The 22,982-nt window shown below is 37.8% G+C and overlaps 1 protein-coding gene and 1 pseudogene across 1 annotated transcript; both read left to right on the top strand.

Moving 5' to 3' along the window:
- The first annotated feature begins 610 nt into the window (after nt 1-610).
- Nucleotides 611-17,821, top strand: LOC112169801 (pentatricopeptide repeat-containing protein At1g77170, mitochondrial). Its single transcript, XM_024306861.2, has 2 exons — nt 611-1,054; nt 16,682-17,821. Exons 1-2 carry the CDS (start codon nt 617-619, stop codon nt 17,672-17,674), a joined length of 1,431 nt encoding a protein of 476 aa, XP_024162629.1. The 5' UTR covers nt 611-616; the 3' UTR covers nt 17,675-17,821.
- A 914-nt stretch (nt 17,822-18,735) lies between these two features.
- On the top strand, nt 18,736-20,512 carry LOC112171124 (annotated as a pseudogene).
- The last annotated feature ends 2,470 nt before the right edge of the window (nt 20,513-22,982 follow it).

The raw sequence follows: 22,982 nt of genomic DNA, 5'->3' as shown, positions 1-22,982 counted from the left end.
ATATATATATATATATACACACACACAGTCCGTCTCAAGTGAGGACGTCCGTACCGAGCGGACGGTGCGGATTTCCTGTTTTCGACCACTTTCCGGCAACATTTTTACATCTTGACCGTTCAGTTTTTAGGTCCTAGTGTATAGATCACCTCTGCAAAATTTCAGCCAATTTGGTGATCGTTAAGGCATCCAAAACTGCAATTTACCATTATAAATACGAACGGTTCCGGTTCGACAGATTCGGTCCGTTCGTGTAAAATGCAGTTTTGGATGCCTTAATGATCACCAAATTGGCTGAAATTTTGTAGATCGAGGTGATCTATACACTAGGACCTAAAACCTGAACGGTTAAGATGTAAAAATGTGGCCGGAAAGTGGTCGAAAATAGGAAATCCGTACCGAAAATTCGATACGGACGTTCGCACCTGAGAAAATTCCTATATATATATATATATATAAATATGAGACAGTAATACAAACCCGGCAAAAATTAGCGTAACACTTGCATGATGGCCAAACTAGCCCTCTATGATTTACGATGTTTTTAGGGGTGATACTAAATACTAAATTTTAGTCGGGTTACTTCTGAGTTCTGAAGCCTATTATCCAGTTTTTGATGTCCAACTATTTCTCTCTATATAGAACACATAGCTCTGATTTCATTACTCGTTATATACACCACATTTCTCAAACCAAGAATCAAAGCGCTGTTAAGAAACTCCATGCTCACCTTCTAACAACAGGGTTGCTTATCATATCCCCTCATTTTCACGCTAAACTCATCCTCTCATACACCAAATGCCTTCCCAAACACAACCTCCAGACACTGACCAACTTCTTCAAATGCATGAAACCCAAAAGCGAATTACCATTCAATGTGTTAATGGCTGACTTTTGGCGAAATGGGTTCAGTTTTCTTGCTCTGAAAACCTTATCATTCATGCACAGTAGCGGTGTTCCTATAGATACGTATGCTTTGTGTAGTTCTTTAACTGCTGCATCTTCTATTAAAGATGTTGGCTTCGGTAGAAAGATACATGCCTATGTGGTAAATGTTGGAGAATGTGGGAGGGACTCCCACATCTAAGAAATGGTTTAAGGAATATGTCCTTTAATAAGGGTTCTTAAAACACTTATTAAATGGACAAAGAGAGGCAATGCCCAAAATTGGGAGGAAGTAGACCTATGCCCTGTTGTAAATATATATATATATATATATATATATTTAAATATCATAGATGGGCCTTGGGCCTTGGGGCACTTGGGACTTGGGCCAAACGAGGAAAATAAGTTCCTTTTTTGCGTTTTGTTTCTGGTTCTTGTTTGATTTTCGGATAAATATCAAACAACAGTTATCAACAGTTACAACTGTTCCTTGAGTTTGAAATTGGAACAAACAGTTACAACTGTTCGTCTGAGGTCTATATATGGAACGCAAGAAGAAACAGAACGTACGCTTCTCCTCTCCCCTCCTTCTTCTGAAAAGAGAAACACATAGTAAAGTTTGACAGGATTCAAGTCGAAGTGCTTCGACTTGAATAAGATAGTTGTATCCTGCAAGATAGACGTCCAAGGAACTACAAGCACAAGAGTAGGGACGAATTTCTGTCTTAGGAGATTGCTGCAAGCAAGCCTCTATCTATTATCAAGTCAGTGATTCAATTCTCTCTTTGTTTAAATTCAACAAAACTTATTCCTTGTGTGTGTGTGTGTGTGTGTGTGTGTCTGTATATATATTAGAACTGTTCGTGTATTAGGATTGATTTACTTTGGTCAATTGATTTCATAATTATATCAATATCTATATACGATTCATTGTAGTACACGATCCATTGCTTATTGTGCATTGTTCTAACAATCTAAGACAGAAATTCTACTATTGTTTATCACGCAATGGATCCTGCTGGTGTTAAGTCCCACATTGAGAAGCCTGAGAAATTCAAAGTGTGGATTTCAAACGATGGCAGCAAAAGATGTTGTTCTACTTAACAACGTTGACCCTGGCGCAAGTCATAACTTCTGAGGCTCCTCAAGTACCAAACGAGGGAGACATCCCTGCTGCAACTCGTAAGACTGTTGAAGCATGGAATCAAAGCGAGTTCCTATGTAAAAACTACATTTTGAATGCCTTAGACGATTCGTTATATGATGTCTATTCGTCATTCAAAAATGCTAAGGAGTTGTGGGAATCCCTCGAGAAGAAGTACAAATCCGAGGTTGCAAGTGCCAAAAACTTCGTCATTGGAAGGTTCCTGAACTTCAAGATGAACGACATCAACTCTATTGTGAAACAAGTGGAGGAACTCCAGATTATTGTTCACGAGTTAGATGATGAAAGTATGGGACTAAACGAGACTTTTCTTGTTGGTTCAATCATTGAAAAATTACTCCCTTCTTGGAAAGATTTCAAAATCTATCTCAAACACCTAACTGAAGATATGACCCTTGATGAACTAATTCTCAAACTTCGTGTGGAAGAGGATCACTGAAAGAATGAGAAATCTGATGTGACTTCTATGGAGGCAAAAGCCAACATAATTGAAGGCAGCACATTGAAGCCTAAGTTTTCCCTCAATCAAAAGAAGAAAGGAAAAGTTGCTGTCAAGAAAGCATTCACTGCCCCAAAGGCTAATACTTTCAAGAAGAAAATTCAAGGTGGCTGCTGGGTGTGTGGGAAGCCTGGTCATAGAGCCAAGGACTGTCGCCACAAGAAGGAAGGGAATTCTGGAACTTCTAACCAAGCAAATATGGCAGAAGATAAGTTTGTTGCTGTTGTATCTGAGGTCAACCTAATGACTAATGCCAATGAATGGTGGGTTGACACAGGTGCGACTAGACATGTGTGTGCTGAGAAGGACATGTTTGCTGCATATGAACAAGTATCTGGTGGAGAAAATCTGTACATGGGGAATGCTAGTATTGCTGCTGTTGAAGGAAAGGGAAAAGTGGTTCTCAAACTCACTTCCGGAAAAGAACTCACGCTCACTAATGTGCTGCATGTTCCTGAGATCCGAAAGAATCTGATTTCTGGTTCCCTTCTTAGCAACAAAGGCTTCAAGTTAGTATTTGAATCTGATAAGTTTGTACTCACCAAGGGTGGGATGTATGTAGGGAAGGGCTACCTTATGGAAGGGCTCTTCAAGCTTAATGTACTACCTATTATTAATAATAATAATGCAGGCAATAGCGCTGCTTCTATCTACTTACTTGACTCCTTTGATTTATGGCATGCAAGACTAGGCCATGTTAATCATCGTTCATTAAAAAGAATGGTGAACTTGGGACTACTGCCTAAATGCAATGTTAATGATAGTGATAAACATAAATGTGAAATCTGCATAGAATCAAAGTATGCAAGGCACTCTTACAAATCTATTGAAAAATCCAATGAAATACTTGGATTGATTCATAGTGATCTTTGTGATTTTAAATCAACTCCAACTCGTGGAGGAAAGCACTATTATATATCATTTATTGATGACTGCAGCAAGTTTTGTTATGTCTATTTGATAAATAGCAAGGATGAAGCTTTGAATATGTTCAAGATATATAAAGCAAAAGTTGAAAATCAATTAGACAAGAGAATAAAAATTCTAAGGTCGGACCGTGGTGGTGAATATGAGTCGAATGAATTTTCTGAATTTTGTTCTACAAATGGAATTATACATCAAATGACAGCACCATATACCCCAATGCAAAATGGGGTTGCTGAACGTAAAAATAGAACTTTAAAGGATATGATTAATTCCATGTTGAACAGTTCAGGTGCACCACACAATTTGTGGGGGTGAAGCACTCCTTGCTGCAAACACAATTCTTAATAGAATTCCTCATAAAAAAAATTGATCAATCTCCTTATGAAATCTGGAGAGGAAGATTACCTACATATAAAACCTTAAAAGTGTGGGGTTGTCTTGCAAAGGTTCAGATTCCTCTTCCAAAGAGGCAAAAGCTTGGACCAAAAACAATAGATTGCGTGTTTATTGGTCATGCAAATAAAAGTGCTGCATATCGGTTTTTTGTTCACAAATCTGAAAATGCAGAAATACAAACAAATACTATCATTGAGTCTGCTGAGGCTGAATTCTTTGAGGATATATTTCCATTCAAAGATGAATCATGTACTAGTAGAAAACGAGTGCATAGAGATGCAAAAATTCTTACTGAAAATAATGAAAATGAAGCTTCTACTTCTAAGGTTCATGATCAAGATTTGGAACCAAGAAGAAGTAAAAGAGCAAAGGTTGCAAAGGATTTTGGACCAGACTTTATGACCTTTATAATAGAAGAAGAACCTCAATCTTATAAGGCTGCAATTGAATCATCGGAAGCACCTTATTGGAAGGAAGCAATTCAAAGTGAAGTGGAAGCCATTATAAATAACAATACATGGGAATTGGTTGACTTACCACCTGGAAATAAACCAATTGGCTACAAATGAATATTCAAAAAGAAACTGAGACCAGATGGTACCATTGACAAATACAAGGCTCGGTTAGTAGCAAAAGGGTATCGTCAAAAAGAAGGTCTAGATTTCTTTGACACTTACTCTCCTGTCACTAGAATTACTTCCATCCGAATGTTAGTAGCAATTGCTGCTATATACAATCTGGAAATACACCAAATGGATGTCAAAACGGCATTCTTAAATGGTGAGTTAGAGGAAGAAATTTATATGGAGCAACCCGAAGGGTTCATAGTCAAAGGTCAAGAAAAGAAAGTCTGCAAACTTATTAAGTCCTTATATGGACTCAAGCAAGCCCCGAAACAATGGCATGAGAAATTCGATAGTACAATGATGTCTTATGGTTTTTCCATAAATGAATGTGACAAATGTGTCTACCTTAAGCAAACCAAAAATGCTTATGTGATTGTGTGTCTATATGTGGATGACATGCTAATAATAGGAACAAACAAAGACATCATTAACTCTACTAAGAAAATGCTAAACTCTAGATTTGATATGAAAGATATGGGATTAGCCGATATAATTCTTGGAGTAAGGGTTCTACGAAATCCTGATGGATATATCCTTACTCAATCTCATTATGTGGAGAAGGTCCTCAAGAAATTTGGACATTATGATGATAAATCAGTGGTGACTCCATTTGATCCAACATGTAAACTTTCAAAGAACAATGGGGAAAGTGTATCTCAATTACAATACACACAAGTCATAGGAAGCTTGATGTACATTATGAATTGTACAAGACCAGATTTGGCTTACTTACTAAGTCGATTAAGTAGGTATTCAAGCAATCCTAGTAGAAACCATTGGCATGCTCTAATTAGAGTACTAAGGTACCTAAAGCATACAATTAATTATGGACTACACTACACAAAATATCCTCCTGTTTTGGAAGGATATAGTGATGCAAATTGGATTTCAGGGAGCACCGAAAGTAAGTCCACTAGTGGTTATGTGTTTACACTTGGTGGAGCATCCGTGTCATGGAAGTCATCTAAACAAACATGTATAGCACGTTCTACAATGGAATCTGAATTTATAGCTTTGGACAAAGCTGCCGAAGAAGCCGAATGGCTTAGAAATTTCGTGGAAGATATTCCATTGTGGCCTAAGCCTTTATCTGCCCTCTGTATTCATTGTGATAGTGTGGCTGCAATAAATAGAGCCAACAACAAGATATACAACGGCAAATCAAGGCATATAAGGCGACGTCATCGTACAATACGACAATTGCTCTCCAATGGAATTATATCATTGGATTATATCAAATCAAAGGAAAATATAGCCGATCCTTTGACCAAAGGCCTACCAAAAGAGCAAGTTGTATTTACGTCGAGGGGAATGGGTCTAAAGCCAATCAATGAGTCAAACTTGGCGGCAACCTAACCTAGCTAATTGGAGATCCCATGGTCTAGGTTCAATAGGCAAACTAGTTGAGGAAGACTCAAAGTAAAATACACACAATTACACTCATTCCTATGACAAAGAAATGTGTGTTCTTGTAAGCTGAATAGGATGAATTAATTTTCTTAATGACGCTAATATCTTATAACTAAGAGGAGTAATACAAGATACTCTTAATTAGTGTTAACTATATGAGAGTAATGTGGGGTCGCATTCATGAGAATTGATAAGGCAAATTCTCTAGAGCTCTCATGAAACTGGGATTTGTTCAGGACCAAAATGAACACAACCGTATAAACTTGAAATGTGTCAAGATAATATATGTGTGATACTTATTGTCTAGTATTACTACACAATAGTGAACAGTTCAAGATATTCATTCACTGCCTCACTAAGTAATTCCGATAAGTTATCACTAGGAAAGGTTCAAGTCCAAAAGACACATTTTCCGATGCATATTGATTCTAAGTTCTCTACGATGACAATAAGTTACAAAACTATTTTCGTAGCTTATTTTCTATTCAAATGTGGGGTATTGTCGAGTTTGAATAGAAAATGTGGGGTATTGTTGGAGAATGTGGGAGGGACTCCCACATCTAAGAAATGGTTTAAGGAATATGTCCTTTAATAAGGGTTCTTAAAACACTTATTAAATGGACAAAGAGAGGCAATGCCCAAAATTGGGAGGAAGTAGACCTATGCCCTGTTGTAAATAAATATATATATATATATATATATATATATTTAAATATCATAGATGGGCCTTGGGCCTTGGGGCACTTGGGACTTGGGCCAAACGAGGAAAATAAGTTCCTTTTTTGCGTTTTGTTTCTGGTTCTTGTTTGATTTTCGGATAAATATCAAACAACAGTTATCAACAGTTACAACTGTTCCTTGAGTTTGAAATTGGAACAAACAGTTACAACTGTTCGTCTGAGGTCTATATATGGAACGCAAGAAGAAACAGAACGTACGCTTCTCCTCTCCCCTCCTTCTGAAAAGAGAAATGTAACGTCCCGAACCTAAATCCACGTGTTTACTAGTCATTTGGACGGTAAACGACCTTTACTTTCACTTTTACTTTCGGTTTAGTACTTTTAGTGGCCCTAAAAGTTGACTTTTTGTTCGGGTCAAAATTTGAGAAAATGTTCTTCATGGAAGTTGTAGAAGACGTTTAACCGAGCGCGTGCATATGTGGTACGTAAAAATCGGACTTCGTATGTGAGAGTTATGACCAAAATTGTAAAGTTACTGTTCATGGTAACTTTTGATAAAAATGGAAAGTTACCCGGGTAGGTTTCCATTTCCGGAAACCACCCCAGCTCTTTCTCTCTCCTCTCCCCCCGAGCTCTCTCTTCTCCGGTTCGGCCTCCTCCTCCCCCCCTCCGATTTCCGGCGATTCCGGCCACCACAGAGCGTGCCACCGGTCACCAGAGGAGCGCCTCCTCCCTCTGAGCACCCCAGCAGCCTTGGTTTTCCACGATTTGGCCGGAAAACCACGGATCGAAGCCTAAACCACTCCGGCTGCAGTTTGGGACTTTTGCCGATTCCCGGCGATTTCGGCCACCTCCGGTCCCCATTTCTTCGTCGAAGGTTTGGTTTTTACCACTGATCATTTCCCCTATGGTCTTGTAACACGATTTGAAGTGTAGAGGCCGGATCGAATTAGGGTTCTTGAAATTTTCTGGGTTTGTGTTCTTGGATTGATTTCGACTGTTCTAGTTGTTATTTGGAATTGTTGTAGTTATGAAGTTGAATCAGTGTGTTGAGAAGGTGCTACTGTCAAATTTTGGTGGCCGCGCCGCCACTGTGGGCGGCGGTAGCGGCGGCTAGGGTAGCTTTTTAATTTCAAATTCTGGCTAGTTAAATTCTATAATTATCATAGAGCATATATGTGAAGTTTGGTGAATTTTGGAGGAGTTTGGAATTGTTTGTGAATTGTTGAAGTTTGGAGTTTTGTGGTGGAATTATGGGAAATCCGACGGTCGGATTTCCCTCGTTTTCATTATGGAATATGTAAATTGAGGAATTGGAATTGTGGAAGAGATTTGGGTTGAATTTGAGAAGTATTGGAGATAGGGATTTTCGGATTTCGTTTAAGTTCGTAATTATTTTATCGGATTACCGTTTATGAAAATATAATTGTGTACAGGGCAATGTCGCGAGCTACGGCTAGATGAAGGAACTCGTTTGCGTGGTTGCCCAATAGTACTGTGAGTGGACGTTTGTTTTAAATAAGTGATGCATGCATTTATTTATTAAAGCATGTTTTATTTTATCAACATATTATTTTCCGAGCATATGAAGTTGATTGCAAATGATCTTATGGATTTGCTTTTAAATAATAATTCTCATGAACAAGTATGATTTATACCGGTTGTGAGTTTTGGTTATGAAGATGTTATGCTCGGATTCGAATTTATAATTAATGTTGATTTTCGACGAATTATTTCCGAGGTGATTTCCGGAATTATGCTATTTTTATTATATTCCTATTCGTGGATTTGAGATGTTTGGAAAGATTTTCGAAATGGGATTTCGATGGAAATATTTTCTTGTTTATTTATTTGATCATTGGTTTTGGCATTGGGAATGCCTCATTGACAACCTATTTATTCCTTTAGCGTGTGGGACACGCTGTTAATTTATACGACTTTACGAGAATTTCCGGGTACGGTTGGGAATCGTACCCGTGTTGTCTTTATACGTGGGACATGGGGAAGCTTTATTGATTTATCGGTTTTTAACCACCATACCCAGGGTCGTTATATATATATTATATTACTGGCTAGCCTATTAGTACTCCTCCCTACTTACTATGTGTTCGTAGGTGAGTAGAGGAGAGCATGGGATGCTCTAGAGTGTGGGACACTCCGACCCGAGCCAATAAGGCTCCCTTCTTTTGTATGGTGAAATTTCTTCCCCATATTTTATTGTTGCTTGACTAGCGGGGCTAGTCCGATTTTCACTGTATCCAGCGGGGCTGGTCTTATTTTCTTGAGAAATGAGATTTCGGTTTTACGATATAGTTTTCGAATGTGGTGACTAGCGAGGCTAGTCGATTTATCGTTTTGGAATTCTTGGATTTAAAGCTAAATGTATTTTTCTAATTGTTGCATGCATCGGTTATTAAAGAGAATAAATGTGGGAAAGTATGAAATCCTTTTTCCTTTAAATTGTTTATTTTTGTCCACTCACGCTAACGTTTTTCGTCTACTTTCCCCTGGGCCTTTCGGTTTCTAATGCCCAGTTTGCAGGCGAATTAGTGGAGGTCGGGCGTACATGACATTTGAGGCATAGTTGTCACTACTTCCGCAGTGTAGGATCACTTGATCCTTTACTCCTCTGTTATATCCCTGTGTATAGTAGTATTGCTCTGCATAACCTTGGGATTTGTATTTTTGAGTTTTGTGTTTTGTGAAAGTGGAGTTGTTGGTAATTGGGAGCAGGGTGGCTCCAGGAGCATAAGGTTGGTTTGCTTGAAGTGTTTAGTGTGTTTTACAGATTTTTGGGGTAGTCCATTTTAGAGGTGACTCTGCCGAATTTTTGGTAGAGTTATCCCTAAGGTGGGCCCCACAGGGCCACCTCGGGTTTCAGGGTGAAATTCGGGGTGGGTCCTGTCAATTTGGTATCAGAGCATTAGGTTGTTAGGTTCTGTAGACTCGTTTCTATTCTGTTACCTTATATGCTTGGTGTTGCCCAGTACCTCTCGAGTGATGGCCCGACTGCAGCGGTTCCCCATCATGTACTCTTCGGTGCTGTGGTATTCATCAAGTGTGTAAGGTACAAAGTCAGTTGGTTTTCTTCTGGTGCTATGCCTCTTGTACGCCGACCTCCTAGGACTTTCTTTGCGTATTCGATTGGTTAACTATCTTGCGCCTATCCCTGGTGATGGTAGAGTAAAACTACTCTACAGTTTCGAATTGTGCTACGAAATGTGATTTGAGGAAAATGTTGTGGTTGTCTTTTCTTTGATGCCAACAAGTTTGTTGGGGCAGGGATTAAGGTGCGGAAATCAGAGTTAGAGTTGTGTTTGAGTGTTTGAGACGAGCGACAATAGCTTTGGGCTGTCTCTAGATGATATGATTGCTTCGGAAATCAGGATTGTGGGTGGAAATGGACTTGGTAATAATGGTGGTTCTGACTTTGAACCAAGTTTCGGGAAAGATGTTTTGTGATGTGATTGGTTGTTAAATAGCATTTGAAATATTATTGGAAATTTTTGGTGGTTCTTTGGGAACCTCAGTGTTGGAAACCATTTATAGAGAAAATTAAATAATTATTCTAGGTTGTTATGTCTAGAGGTTGTGTTTTTCAAGTGGCTATGGTCACTGATGTTGGTAAGTGAGAAGTGATAATAGTAAATGAGACTTGTAAGTAGAATGAGATTTTTTAACAATTGTCGATTTGGGTCGTTGACCTAATCAAGGTGTATGAGCATAGTTTTGCTCGGAATAAAAGAGATTGATTTTTGATACCATGACTTTTAGTTTTGTCTACCTGAGTCTTGGATGGTAGCGAGTAGGGAGATTAACAAGAATGGGCTTTTACAGTTGATATGTGCTTGAAGTGCAAGAATCGGAAGAATGCTTAAGGTTTTATAATAGAGTTACGACTTTGGTCGGAAAATAATTGGGAGAGTTGGAATCAACTCTTCGTATGTGGTATTATTCAAACGGATTCCTTTGTTTATCCATTTATGAGTGAAACGGTTGTACGTAATCTGGGGAATAGTGATAGTGACATGGTTCGGTGTTCTTAGAAGTTCAAACGGAATTACTTTGTGATACGGAATCTGATTCGAATTTTAAATCACGGAGCTTTGAAGGTTGAATTGTGATAGACTCTTAGTGGAAGTTTGCCGGACGAATGGGTTGTGATATGATATTAGTGGATGGTGGAATAACTTAAAGGAAATAAGTTTTATGTTGGCTCTGGAAATATTTTAAGTTAAGGCTTGACCAAGACTCTTGTTATCTTGGGTGGAAGGTATTGTAGTCTGTTTTAAGTGATGTACTTCAGTGATGATTACTTTGAGGAAATTGGATCATTATTGTGGTGGGACCACGTTCGGATCCGGATATCGCTTGGTGTGCTACAAGATGTTGGACGGGTGTCCTATGAATTATATAAAGGAAAGATCTTGTGAATTGTGTTAGCTACCTTGGGGGATTGATTATTGCTTGAATCGATTATGTGTAAGGGATTTCTTTGGAGGAATTGAGCGAACTTTGCCACCCTGGTGACCTTTAATTGGAAATGTATAGGAAGTTGTTGGTATGAGTGAAATCCGGTCACCACTTATCTAAAGTTAAGACAACTTGAACAGGAAGTAGGAGTTGAGTTGAAATAAATTGATTGGGCTTATGTTCTATCAAGGGTTCAATAGATATTTAAGTACTAATTGTTGAGCTACTATGGTTATGTTATTGAATTAATTCTTGGTGAAAAGATTTGGAAAGTTTTTGGTACAATTTTGGTTAGCACAAGAAAGTCATTGAGATCCTTGTTGTAACTAAAATTTTAGAAGTCAAGTGTCGATTGAGGAGTGGATTTGTGGTTATCTTATCCTCTTTTTGGTAAGGGCAATTGTTGTTTATCAGTTTTGGCCTTAAGTTAAATAAAAGGAGTTGGCTATATTCTAGTACTTGCAAGTTCAACGTGGTTTGACATAACTGATTTCCATTGATTCTTGTAACATCAGACAATGAACCTCTTCGATATCATATTTTCCTATCTTGGGAAGTAGACTCCGTTTCTGTGGTACACAAAGTGTTATTTGTTTAATTAAGTGACTTTGAGTTTTTTCTATTTGGGCTCTTATTCGACTTTCTCTCCAGGTTGTTTTGAGCAAAAGAGTTTTTACGAATTTTTGCTTAGCAGTGGCTAAGAGTTTTTGGTAATGCTTGAGGGCATATCTATACTTTAAAACTATTGAGTCAACAAGGGATGCTGTGAATTTTGTTGGGATTGTTGCCTCTGACTAGATTCCAGCCTGAGGATTTTTCCTTTTTAAATGTTGAATTTCTTTTCCTGTTGGTCAAGATTTGGATCAGATTTGGAGAAATTTCTAGTGTTGTTGGATAGTCCATTAGAGGTATGTGTCCATTAGAGGATTTGACACATACAGAATTTAGAACTTTTCTATAATGTCATACCTGAAGTAGAATTGTTATGAGGTGATGTCGGACAGATGGTTGGAAATGTTCTACTTGGAACAGGTGGAGCAGTTATGAGAGAGAGTTTTTCTAGTTATCTAAGGATGCTATTTTATTTAAGTTTGATCAGAATTCCAGTCAAGTATCTTATAATACAGATTGTGGTGTTTTGGTTGTGAGAATTACATTGGCATATGAAGTAGAATTATCAATTGTGGCATTAGAGGACAGTGAGAACGAAATGAATTTAACCAGATTTCTGACATATGATTATTAAAGAAGTGTATCCTTTGTTAAGAACAATTTTAGTGACGCATCTCCTCCTGGATTTGAGTTTTTGGGCTGGAGTAGAGTGAGTAGTAATGGTTTTGCTTTACACCGAGTTTCGAACGACTGGGTACTCGTTGCGTACCGTAAGTATTATCATGTGAGGAATTTTAGCAGTTTTGATTGGGGACGTTGGTAATTAGTAGATTCCTTGAAACACATTTGAGTCAGAAAAGTTTTCCACCACATTATTTTTATAAGAAGTTTTTAAGAGACAATGTTAGTTAACCAGTTTGAGATACTATAGGTGTGGCCAGCAGGGCAACTATCAATTGAGTTTTCGTAGTCGACTTGGAACATAAATTCAAGGCTGGACCAATGATTTTTAGTCAGGTATCAGGGTAACGCAGTGGATGTGTAGGGGCCCCATAACTACATGATTAAGAACTTATAGGTTGTTCGAAGCTACCTTTGTTATATTTGACAATTGTGGGATCTTTATGTGAATGATATTTGATCAATAATCTGTGCACAACAGGCAAAAGAGGAAGTGTTGTTTTGGGGTAGCTAAGTTAATTGTTTTGGACTTGTTGGTTAACAGTGACTATTTTGTGGCATATTAGTAGCGGTTGGGTTACCCCCATGAACGCACGTACGAAGGGAAAGGTATTAAGTATGGAATTGATATACTATCATAATATTATTGGAGAACGGGGTGGATCTTCACTGTGTGACGTAATTGAAGAGGTTACGAATGCTACTATTTCGATCGAATGGTTAGTGATGTCAATACCTCGTGCTATCTGAACTATAAGCATGTTTTGATTTGCTTGAGTAGTTGGAATTATAGGAAAATCTTTGGGGTTGTCAAAGTAGTTGACTTGTGATTGTAAGAGAAAAATTTGACCAAGGATAAGTCGACAAGCTTCAAGGTTTTGGAAACATTGGATGAGATATTGTTTTGATTAGTCTTTTGGGACACTATGAAAAGAAGTTCATTCTGGTTGTGGGTTATATCGTTATTTCCACATCTTGGTTTTCTTGACGGGCGAGACGATTATTCCTTATGCAGTATTCAAGATTACAGTGACTGGTCATATTTCTACTTGAAGACTGTTCCTTTTTATATGTCGATTCCCTTATTTTATTTGGCCACCTCTTGGACTAGATCTAAAGTTAGTTTCTGCATGAGTTGAGCAGACTTGCATATCGATCGTGCGATATCATCCCCACTTTGTTATGATCTGAGTACTACCTTCGTTGAGGATGTTGCATTGCAGATTAGTACATGTGTGCTACCTCTACTTTAACAGTATGAAATTTCGAGGACGAAATTATTATAAGGAGGGGAGATTGTAACGTCCCGAACCTAAATCCACGTGTTTACTAGTCATTTGGACGGTAAACGACCTTTACTTTCACTTTTACTTTCGGTTTAGTACTTTTAGTGGCCCTAAAAGTTGACTTTTTGTTCGGGTCAAAATTTGAGAAAATGTTCTTCATGGAAGTTGTAGAAGACGTTTAACCGAGCGCGTGCATATGTGGTACGTAAAAATCGGACTTCGTATGTGAGAGTTATGACCAAAATTGTAAAGTTACTGTTCATGGTAACTTTTGATAAAAATGGAAAGTTACCCGGGTAGGTTTCCATTTCCGGAAACCACCCCAGCTCTTTCTCTCTCCTCTCCCCCCGAGCTCTCTCTTCTCCGGTTCGGCCTCCTCCTCCCCCCCTCCGATTTCCGGCGATTCCGGCCACCACAGAGCGTGCCACCGGTCACCAGAGGAGCGCCTCCTCCCTCTGAGCACCCCAGCAGCCTTGGATTTCCACGATTTGGCCGGAAAACCACGGATCGAAGCCTAAACCACTCCGGCTGCAGTTTGGGACTTTTGCCGATTCCCGGCGATTTCGGCCACCTCCGGTCCCCATTTCTTCGTCGAAGGTTTGGTTTTTACCACTGATCATTTCCCCTATGGTCTTGTAACGCGATTTGAAGTGTAGAGGCCGGATCGAATTAGGGTTCTTGAAATTTTCTGGGTTTGTGTTCTTGGATTGATTTCGACTGTTCTAGTTGTTATTTGGAATTGTTGTAGTTATGAAGTTGAATCAGTGTGTTGAGAAGGTGCTACTGTCAAATTTTGGTGGCCGCGCCGCCACTGTGGGCGGCGGTAGCGGCGGCTAGGGTAGCTTTTTAATTTCAAATTCTGGCTAGTTAAATTCTATAATTATCATAGAGCATATATGTGAAGTTTGGTGAATTTTGGAGGAGTTTGGAATTGTTTGTGAATTGTTGAAGTTTGGAGTTTTGTGGTGGAATTATGGGAAATCCGACGGTCGGATTTCCCTCGTTTTCATTATGGAATATGTAAATTGAGGAATTGGAATTGTGGAAGAGATTTGGGTTGAATTTGAGAAGTATTGGAGATAGGGATTTTCGGATTTCGTTTAAGTTCGTAATTATTTTATCGGATTACCGTTTATGAAAATATAATTGTGTACAGGGCAATGTCGCGAGCTACGGCTAGATGAAGGAACTCGTTTGCGTGGTTGCCCAATAGTACTGTGAGTGGACGTTTGTTTTAAATAAGTGATGCATGCATTTATTTATTAAAGCATGTTTTATTTTATCAACATATTATTTTCCGAGCATATGAAGTTGATTGCAAATGATCTTATGGATTTGCTTTTAAATAATAATTCTCATGAACAAGTATGATTTATACCGGTTGTGAGTTTTGGTTATGAAGATGTTATGCTCGGATTCGAATTTATAATTAATGTTGATTTTCGACGAATTATTTCCGAGGTGATTTCCGGAATTATGCTATTTTTATTATATTCCTATTCGTGGATTTGAGATGTTTGGAAAGATTTTCGAAATGGGATTTCGATGGAAATATTTTCTTGTTTATTTATTTGATCATTGGTTTTGGCATTGGGAATGCCTCATTGACAACCTATTTATTCCTTTAGCGTGTGGGACACGCTGTTAATTTATACGACTTTACGAGAATTTCCGGGTACGGTTGGGAATCGTACCCGTGTTGTCTTTATACGTGGGACATGGGGAAGCTTTATTGATTTATCGGTTTTTAACCACCATACCCAGGGTCGTTATATATATATTATATTACTGGCTAGCCTATTAGTACTCCTCCCTACTTACTATGTGTTCGTAGGTGAGTAGAGGAGAGCATGGGATGCTCTAGAGTGTGGGACACTCCGACCCGAGCCAATAAGGCTCCCTTCTTTTGTATGGTGAAATTTCTTCCCCATATTTTATTGTTGCTTGACTAGCGGGGCTAGTCCGATTTTCACTGTATCCAGCGGGGCTGGTCTTATTTTCTTGAGAAATGAGATTTCGGTTTTACGATATAGTTTTCGAATGTGGTGACTAGCGAGGCTAGTCGATTTATCGTTTTGGAATTCTTGGATTTAAAGCTAAATGTATTTTTCTAATTGTTGCATGCATCGGTTATTAAAGAGAATAAATGTGGGAAAGTATGAAATCCTTTTTCCTTTAAATTGTTTATTTTTGTCCACTCACGCTAACGTTTTTCGTCTACTTTCCCCTGGGCCTTTCGGTTTCTAATGCCCAGTTTGCAGGCGAATTAGTGGAGGTCGGGCGTACATGACATTTGAGGCATAGTTGTCACTACTTCCGCAGTGTAGGATCACTTGATCCTTTACTCCTCTGTTATATCCCTGTGTATAGTAGTATTGCTCTGCATAACCTTGGGATTTGTATTTTTGAGTTTTGTGTTTTGTGAAAGTGGAGTTGTTGGTAATTGGGAGCAGGGTGGCTCCAGGAGCATAAGGTTGGTTTGCTTGAAGTGTTTAGTGTGTTTTACAGGTTTTTGGGGTAGTCCATTTTAGAGGTGACTCTGCCGAATTTTTGGTAGAGTTATCCCTAAGGTGGGCCCCACAGGGCCACCTCGGGTTTCAGGGTGAAATTCGGGGTGGGTCCTGTCAAGAAACACATAGTAAAGTTTGACAGGATTCAAGTCGAAGTGCTTCGACTTGAATAAGATAGTTGTATCCTGCAAGATAGACGTCCAAGGAACTACAAGCACAAGAGTAGGGACGAATTTCTGTCTTAGGAGATTGCTGCAAGCAAGCCTCTATCTATTATCAAGTCAGTGATTCAATTCTCTCTTTGTTTAAATTCAACAAAACTTATTCCTTGTGTGTGTGTGTGTGTGTGTGTGTGTGTGTGTGTGTGTGTGTGTGTGTGTGTGTGTGTGTGTGTGTGTGTGTGTGTGTGTGTGTGTGTGTATTAGGATTGATTTACTTTGGTCAATTGATTTCATAATTATATCAATATCTATATACGATTCATTGTGGTACACGATCCATTGCTTATTGTGCATTGTTCTAACAGTAAAGTCAGGCTGGTGCTCCAGTGTTTTTGTTGGGAGTGCTCTGATTGACTTGTATGCCAAGTCATTGGTTATAGGAGATGCAGGCCAAGTGTTTGATGAAATGCCGCTGAGAAACACTGTTTGTGCAAACGCACTTTTATCAGGTTATGGTGATGCCAAGTTGTGGACAAAGGCAGTAGAATTGATCAGGAAGATGCCGGCACTGAGTTTGGAGTATGATCACTTCACATTGTCCGCGGCATTACGTGCCTGTGCTGGGCTAGCTGCAGTTGAATTGGGTAGGCAGGTACATGGTTATTTGATGCGTTCGGTTTATGATGTGGGAAGTGATATGTTGCTGCTGAGTTCATTCATTGAAATGTATGGTAAATGTGGGCTGGTAGCCAAGGCTCAGAAAGTTTTCAATTTTGATGGAAAAGGAGAGGGGAAAAGAGATGTGGTTATGTGGACTTCATTGCTTGGTGTGTGTGGTAGAAATGGATACTATAAAGAGGTACTTGAACTATTCAAAGATATGTTGATGGAAGGAATTAGCCCAGCTGGGGTGGCATTTGTGACAGTCATCTCTGCTTGTACTCACACCGGTCAATTGCAGCTCGGCATGGAGTATTTTGAATCCATGGAACTCAAGTTCTGCTTGAAACCAGGTCCAGAACACTACAGCTGTCTAGTTGATTTACTGTGTAGAGCTGGTGAATTGGGCAAGGCGTGGAAGCTCGTTGATGAGATGCTTAATAAAGGTCACAGCAGCTGCACTGTCCCTATGTGGGGAGCTTTGCTTAATGCTTGCAAAGATCAAGGTGATCTTGAATTGGGTAAACTGGCTGCTCAAAGGGCACTTGAGTTGAATCCTCATAATGATGGTATTTATGTTTTGCTATCAAATTTATATGCCAGGTTCGGTATGTGGCACGAGATTAATCATTTGAGGAAGTTAATGAAAGAAAAGGGGTCAAGGAAAGATGTCGGATATAGCCGGATAGCAGTCACAAATTGAAATAGCCAGGTTGGGTATTGTTTCACATTGGATGTTGTTGTTTATGGTCGTGTTATGGAGCTTGAGGATACATTTTGATATGAGTTGAAATTTGAGTCATTTCCCATTGTTCTAATAACAATGTTGCTACCAATAGAGCAGGGAAAGACTAAGGGGGGTGTATTCAATTCAGATTTTAAAAGACTTTGTTTGAGTTTTTATAATCCATGAATTTACTTAATCCACGGATTGTTTAAATTCTATATGGACTCTGATTGATTTTAATGGATTGATTTACTAGTATTTGTTAAGATTTTACAAATCCTTATGATGTTTTTGGTAGATTAATTTTTTTTTTCTCCTTCTTTAATTAAGCAATGAATGCATGTATGGATCCAACTATAATGCTATATCAATGACAAGAAAGTATGGCAATCTACCATACTTTATGTTGTGTATACTGATATATGAACAATAAGAGAAAACTAACGAGTCAAAATCTTACAACAAAAATAAAGTAGTAAACTAATGACATAATTTATTTCATATCTAATTTACAAAAGAATAATGTGTGTATGTATCATCTTAATAATACCATTGAGAGTGAGCTTCATTAGCTAGAAGGATTAAGGCTTCTAGAGCTATAGTGATAAAAATAAATAAAAAATTATTAGATGAGAGCAGAGGCAGAGGAAGATAGTGGGAAAATAGGTCTAAGACAAAATGGATGAGTGTCACCTATTGAGACCTGCTTTTTATTTTTTTATTTTTTTGGGAGAAGATATTCTTCATTTTTTGAGTGAGAAAGAATCCATCAAAATATTTTGGGAAGTGGTTGGATTGTTTTTGAGTTTTGATATGTATAAAAAGCACTATAAAATCCTCTAAAATTCAACATTTAATGAAATCCTTAAAAATCAGTATACTTTTGAAAATCAGCAGATTTGAATGGATAATTTTAAATCTTAATTGAATACATCAAGATTTTAAAAGACTGTTTAAAATCTCAATTGAATACCCATAGACTTCTAAAATACAAAAAAATCTTGTAGACTCTTAATTGAATACATCCCCCTAAGACTATGAATCTCTATGTTTTGAAGTTAAATTGTGGTTTTTTATTGTATTGCTTTTCATGTAACTTTGTGTAGATTTTTCATAAGAAACTCAAAGATGTTGAGATTAGTGTTCCGATAGTGTATGGCAATATTGCATTCTAGCTCAGTAAGAAGGCAAGCGAGTAAGTACTGTTTGACTGGTGCTAGGTTTATTGGTTTCTTGCATTACTTGCATGTTAATTAGAATATTTGAATAAATTTGGGATATATAATTAGGTATCAATCACATAAGTGGACTGAGTATGTTCGTGGGGCAACTAATGAGGATCTGCGAGTGGTGATAAAGCGTGTTGTTTTCCAGTTGCATTCCAGTTTCAATAATCCCACAAGGGTGGTTGAGTCACCTCCATTTGAGTTATCTGAATGTGGCTGGGGTGAATTTGAAATAGCAATTACACTATTTTTCCACAGTGATGTTTGCGAGAAGCCATTAAACTTGTGAGTTTTTCTTTAAATACCATCTGTATGTCATTTACTTCTATCAAAATAATCCTTTTAGTATTTGGCTAGCCAATTTGGCATTTCATGTGTATGTTCTTTCAATTTGGAACTAGTGTAAAAAAAATTTTGAGAAAAGAATAATAGAACTACATCTAGTGGCAAAGAAGCAACTTCTGGTTGGATTTAATATCTGACGTCAATATGTTTATTCTCCGGCCATCTCATAGTTATTATCCAGAAACACCTCCTACTATGTACAATGTTGTTGTGGGAAGTTGATCTACATGTGTTTAATTGTTCAATCAAAGTACAAACTAGAAGTTTGATTAGATTCCTTTATATGTGGTGAATGTTTTTCGTTTGATTCCTTTTTATTCATAATATGTTTTAGGGTATCTTCACTGTCAGTTTAATTTTATGTCAAATGATTCAAAACAACCAAACAAGCTGTTTCTTTTTTGGCATAGTTTTGGGGATGAATGTGATCTGTAAGAGTTTCAAACAAAGGATATTGGTGGTAATGTACTCACAATACCTACCAAAGCCCTGGAACATGGAAATAGAAAACTATTAGGCTTCTGATTTTTCAGTGTTTCAATTTCTTCACAGATTTCATCATTTGAAGTTGTACCGAGAAGATGAATCTGGTCCTATGTTGACCAAGAAACCTGTGGTCGTGGAATCCTATGATGAGATTGTGTTCCCTGAGCCTTCAGAGAGTTTTTTAGCTCGCATCCAGAATCACCCTGCTATAGCCTCCCCCAGATTACCTGCTGGTTTGACTCTGTCTCCTCCTGGTATAAGTTTTTCTGCCTTGCTGCCTGCAATCCTTTTTTTGTCTTGTTGTGGATGTATAATATTCTTTTTCATTGCATTTAGTGCCAGTTGAAGATCCAAGTAAAAGAAAGAGAGGTGACACAAAAGATCATCCCCTGACCCAGTGGTTCATGAATTTTTCAGAAGCTGATGAGCTTCTACAACTGGCTGCAGCTCGTCAGCAGATGAGCATTCCTCTCTCTGAAATTTCTGGATATATAATAAGGAACTTAGACCTGATTGATGTTATAAATTTTGTTGCATTTTTGTGAGTATCATGAGTTTTACTGCTGCATGTATTCTTAGATTAGTATGCGCTTGCTGAATTTTTTTCTTTGTAGTGAATCTTTTGCCATGAATGCATGTTAGTGCCTATGATTCACATTTTTTTTTTTGAGAGAGTTCTTGGGGTAAGCTCTCTGTTCATACTCTTTTTGTAGTAAAAATTAATCCTGGTCATTTCAAAAAAAAAAAAAAATAATAATCCTGGTTAGACCTCTGAGGCCTGCATTCAATAATTTGAATTTTGGAAGTAATTTACACTTCTCATTTATGTATCTAATTCCATCCTACTCGCCCTCTCCTCAGCGGTTATATCTTTTGGGCAATTTTGGGAATGTATATTTGAGAATTGCAAATTTGAAGATTGTCCTCGATAGGTTATTAAAGAAGGCACGTAAGCTTAGTCTTAAACCAATTTGTTTACTTGCTCACGGTAAAGGCTGTGAAGCTGACGATGGATTGTAAAAGATATTTTTGGGTCTATTATGTGACAAGTGAGAAACTTTGAACTAATACTATGCACTGAGTTGGTGGTTTATGTAATGTGCAAGCCAGGATAACTGTGTTTAATCTTAAAAATCATCATGTGCTCAGAGATACAGGAATACAATGTTATGTAGACCAATAACCGGCCATCCTCCCTACAGTAGGTCTGCTATAAACTGAACATTGTTATGTAGCAAATGCTGATTAGAAATTAGTTTATCGAACTGATTTTGATTGATTTCAGCCAAAATCATTCCAGGTCTAAGTTTCTTCCTTCCATCTGGTCTCTCTCTCTCTCTCTCTCTGGACAACACTTTGAACTGTATGACTGCTGCAACTTGCAACACAGTCAACAAATGTATGTGTATGGGCTCAGTAGAACTAAAAACATTATACGCAGATGCTTTTGTTTTGGTTAAGAGTCATGATGTTCTAGGGGTCTGTTTTTGTGTTTCAGATATGACCAGTACAGGTTCTTTTAATGCCATTCATGTCGATCAGGTGGCTGTTTTCATGTTTCTATGATATAGTCCTGGTATAAAGAAATATGTTGGGACTGCAAAGACAGTTGCAGCCAGTTAAGGTATGCCTAAGTCCTTAGTACAACTGGAAATAGAATGGCAATACCAATCAGCAAGTCTGTTCTGTTTGTGGGTAGCAATGTGTGTCCATGGGGTTTGTTGTGAAGGTCAGTAGTTTTGATGTTTGACCTCATTGGCTATAGCATGGCTTTGTGGCGCGAGGTTGTAGAATAAGACGGGGTTGCCTGTGTTGTATAGGAGCATATATATGTTTTCGGTTGGGGCTTTTATGTTCAGGATGTTTTAGGTCTTCGTGGGTTATTTGTACAGGATCTAGCCTGAAATTCTGAGGCTTCTCTTTGTAATTTCCTTTTCTTCGAAAAAAAAAAAGAAAAGAAAAGAAACCCTGATATTCTGAGTGTGGCAATCTAAAATTCAGAATCTGGTGAGTCGTTCGGTGTAAGTACCGGCGCAGGCTTTGGCAATTCATCATGTTATGTGTATTTCGCCAATATAACAGAAGAAAAGACTTTGTTTTGTACATTCATTTGTAGTTTCAATTTTATGATTACTGTGTACATTTTCTTGTAAAAACAGGATGGAAATCATTAGATGAACTATGATCATACTTACTCCCTAAACAATGTATACAAACTTATATTATGGACCATACTTACTCTTACAATCAAACTGTAAGAAATGGTGTTTAAAGATCACAGTGTTGAACGAGGGGGGAACTGATTAAATGAACTAACAAACTCTAAAGTATTTTGTCAATACCAATTTTTAGTTTCCCCAAACAGTGAATCCCTAATGGCTCCACCATGTGGAGGAATGGGATCATTGTATCTTTCTACGGTTAAGTCTTATAAATTATTTTTCAAGAAAATAAATCTCCCATCTCCAAACTGGAAAGTTTCTGTAGGACTAATAATGTTTGCTTAAATTTTAAAATCGGAAAACTGGTCTCTGCTCCCATCTTTCTATGGCATTCTGTTGTGTCTTTTCAACTACTGAAATCCAGAATAAGAACTGGGTAGGTTTGTATTCTGAATCTTGTGACCAACTAATGCCATTGATTCCATGGTGTAGAGAAATGAAATATTTAATGTTTTAGTTAATGTAAAAGTTAGTTGACTTTACAACTTAGAAATAAGTGTTTATCACGATAAAATTACTCCATTTCAATGTAATGACCAATGATGGTGGGTTTAAAATGTAATAGGTTCAAGCTCATATTGCTAAATTTCTAAGAGAGATAAGTTTGATGGATGTGCAAAAGAAGTGAATTCTGTCTCCGACCAGTGAATGCATCAGATTTTTGAGATCTCAATTCCCACTTTATTTTGCAGGAGAAATTTTCAAATTTTCTTTCACCGTAGATGCTAACGATGACATACATACATACTGATTATATATATTGTGTCAGCTACGGAGAGATTTTGTCACTTTACCCTTTCAGTTTTTTTTTTTCAAAAAAAACTTTGTAGTGTTACTCTTCACAATGCGGCTATGCATCAAGTAAATTTAAATGAAGAAGTAAAAGTTCTATCCATAATCAAATGCAGTGTTGGTTTTTTACTTTGACAACTATTATTATTGTTCAATGTATTTGTGTTGATTATCTGTAAGTCAATATGATGAGATATAGCTGATAGCCTGATA

The sequence above is a fragment of the Rosa chinensis genome, chromosome 6 (assembly GCF_002994745.2).
Source record: "Rosa chinensis cultivar Old Blush chromosome 6, RchiOBHm-V2, whole genome shotgun sequence".
NCBI lineage: Eukaryota > Viridiplantae > Streptophyta > Magnoliopsida > Rosales > Rosaceae > Rosa > Rosa chinensis.
Note: the sequence above shows the minus strand (reverse complement) of the source record. Positions and strands in the feature narration are given on the sequence as shown.

Bases quoted from the DNA above. Each gene is read 5' to 3' on its own strand.
- LOC112169801 (XM_024306861.2), top strand. From the start codon at position 617: ATGTCCAACTATTTCTCTCTATATAGAACACATAGCTCTGATTTCATT. The intron at 1,055-16,681 runs GTTGGAGAATGT...CTAACAGTAAAG, and splicing joins TACATGCCTATGTGGTAAAT to TCAGGCTGGTGCTCCAGTGT.